Source organism: Acanthisitta chloris, unplaced genomic scaffold, assembly GCF_000695815.1.
Source record: "Acanthisitta chloris isolate BGI_N310 unplaced genomic scaffold, ASM69581v1 Scaffold7577, whole genome shotgun sequence".
NCBI lineage: Eukaryota > Metazoa > Chordata > Aves > Passeriformes > Acanthisittidae > Acanthisitta > Acanthisitta chloris.
Window position 1 is genome coordinate 1 of NW_008684211.1, and position 1,553 is coordinate 1,553.

General features: G+C 63.8%; 1 protein-coding gene across 1 annotated transcript; it reads left to right on the forward strand.

Moving 5' to 3' along the window:
- Nucleotides 1-123: 123 nt before the first annotated feature.
- LOC103806537 (interleukin-17 receptor E-like) lies at nucleotides 124-1,467 on the forward strand (the record flags this gene model as incomplete). Its single annotated transcript, XM_009079243.1, has 7 exons — nucleotides 124-247; nucleotides 328-412; nucleotides 513-579; nucleotides 661-848; nucleotides 1,014-1,061; nucleotides 1,162-1,207; nucleotides 1,319-1,467. Coding segments are annotated over 7 exons (707 nt in total), but the record flags the coding sequence as incomplete, so codon positions are not given.
- Nucleotides 1,468-1,553: the final 86 nt, after the last annotated feature.

Here is a 1,553-nt window from a genome sequence, read left to right on the forward strand (position 1 = left end):
CCGGGGCTTGACCCTCAACCGCAGCTACCTGGTCGCAGCTGAGTCTCCTGGTGAGACTGGAGGGGTCCCGGGGGGTGTCCCGCGGGGATGCCAGTGCCAGCTGACTCCCTGCCTGCTCTGCAGGGCCCATCTTCACCCACGTGTGGGTCCCTGAGGCACGGGCTATCGAGGTGTGGGTGCCCGAGGGTCCTGCTCTCATGGTGCGGCTGTGCCACCAACTGGCCTTGGAGTGTGAGGAGCTGCCCCAGCATTTCCACCAGCGGGTAATGGCTCTGCCCCACGACATCCTTATCTGAGACTGGGGGGACACTCCTTGCCAGCTGACAGTCCCTCCGTGTTGCAGGTGCTGGTGCCAGGTGGCCACCGTGTCTCACTGCCATATGAGTTCCTGGTGCCTTGCCTGTGTGTCGAGGTGGGTTGCCCTCCCCTGGGGCCCCTGTAGCCCCTCCGTCTGCCCACGTAGGAGTGGTGGGGGCACATCCTGCCCTGACTACTCCACTCTGCTTCCCCAGGCCTCCTACCCCCACCATGACAGCCCACGGAGCAAGGACTGCCCCTTCCTTGACCAGCCAGCTGCCTGTGAGTGCCCATGGGGAGAGGAGCTGGGTCCTAGGAGTGTCCCCCAGCCTTCCCTCAGCCTGCTGACATGGTGCTCTGCAGATGGCCCTGAGCTGTGGTCCTCAGTGCGCTTCCATGACTACAGTGCCAGCAGCAAGGACCAGATGGCAATGGCACTGAGTGCCAGCTGCCCCCTGCACCCACGGGCCACCCTGTGCTGGAGGGAGGTGGCAGATGATGCTGCGCCCTGCCACGACATCCCCAATTCCACAGCCAGTGAGGAGGAGCAGGTGGGGGGTCCTGGACTTGGGATAAAATGGGATGCAGGACCCTGCCCCCAGATGGGGCACCCACTGGACCCCAGTGTCCCCCAAGTGCAGCAGGTGGGCACTGGGGTGCCTGTGGACTGTGTGGATCAGGGATGGTGACAGTGACACATTCTCTGCCCATTCCAGGTGTACACACTGGACAAGGTGGACATGCATCCTCAGCTCTGCTTCCGAGTAAGCCCCTGTGGGTGGGCACTGGCTGGAAAGGTGCTAGGGGGCTGTGGTGGGCCATGGCAGCTCACCCAGCCCCTCTACTGATACCCTCTTCCTCCAGTTCTCCTACGAGAACAGCAGCCATGTGGAGTGTCCCCACCGGCCAGGTGAGCCCCATGGGAGGAGACACCCCTGGGCTGAGTACAACCCTGCCCTGGGGTCCCTTGCAGCCCTCACCCTATTCATCATCCTGCAACTTCTCTCTCTGGTGGCTGCAGAGACTGCCTGGAACGTCTCAGTGAGCATCTGGGGGCTGCAGCTGCGCCTGCACCTCACCTCTCGCATCCCTGCGGCCTTCAGCGCAGCCCTGTGCCAGCGCCGGGGTGGGCAGTGCGAGCCCGAGGCTCCTGTCTACACTGTCACACAGGTGAGTGGTGCGGGGCTTGGGGAGCACATGGTGGGGACAGATCTGAGCTGACCCTTCCCTTGTGCTTTGCAGCCAGAGGGCTCTGC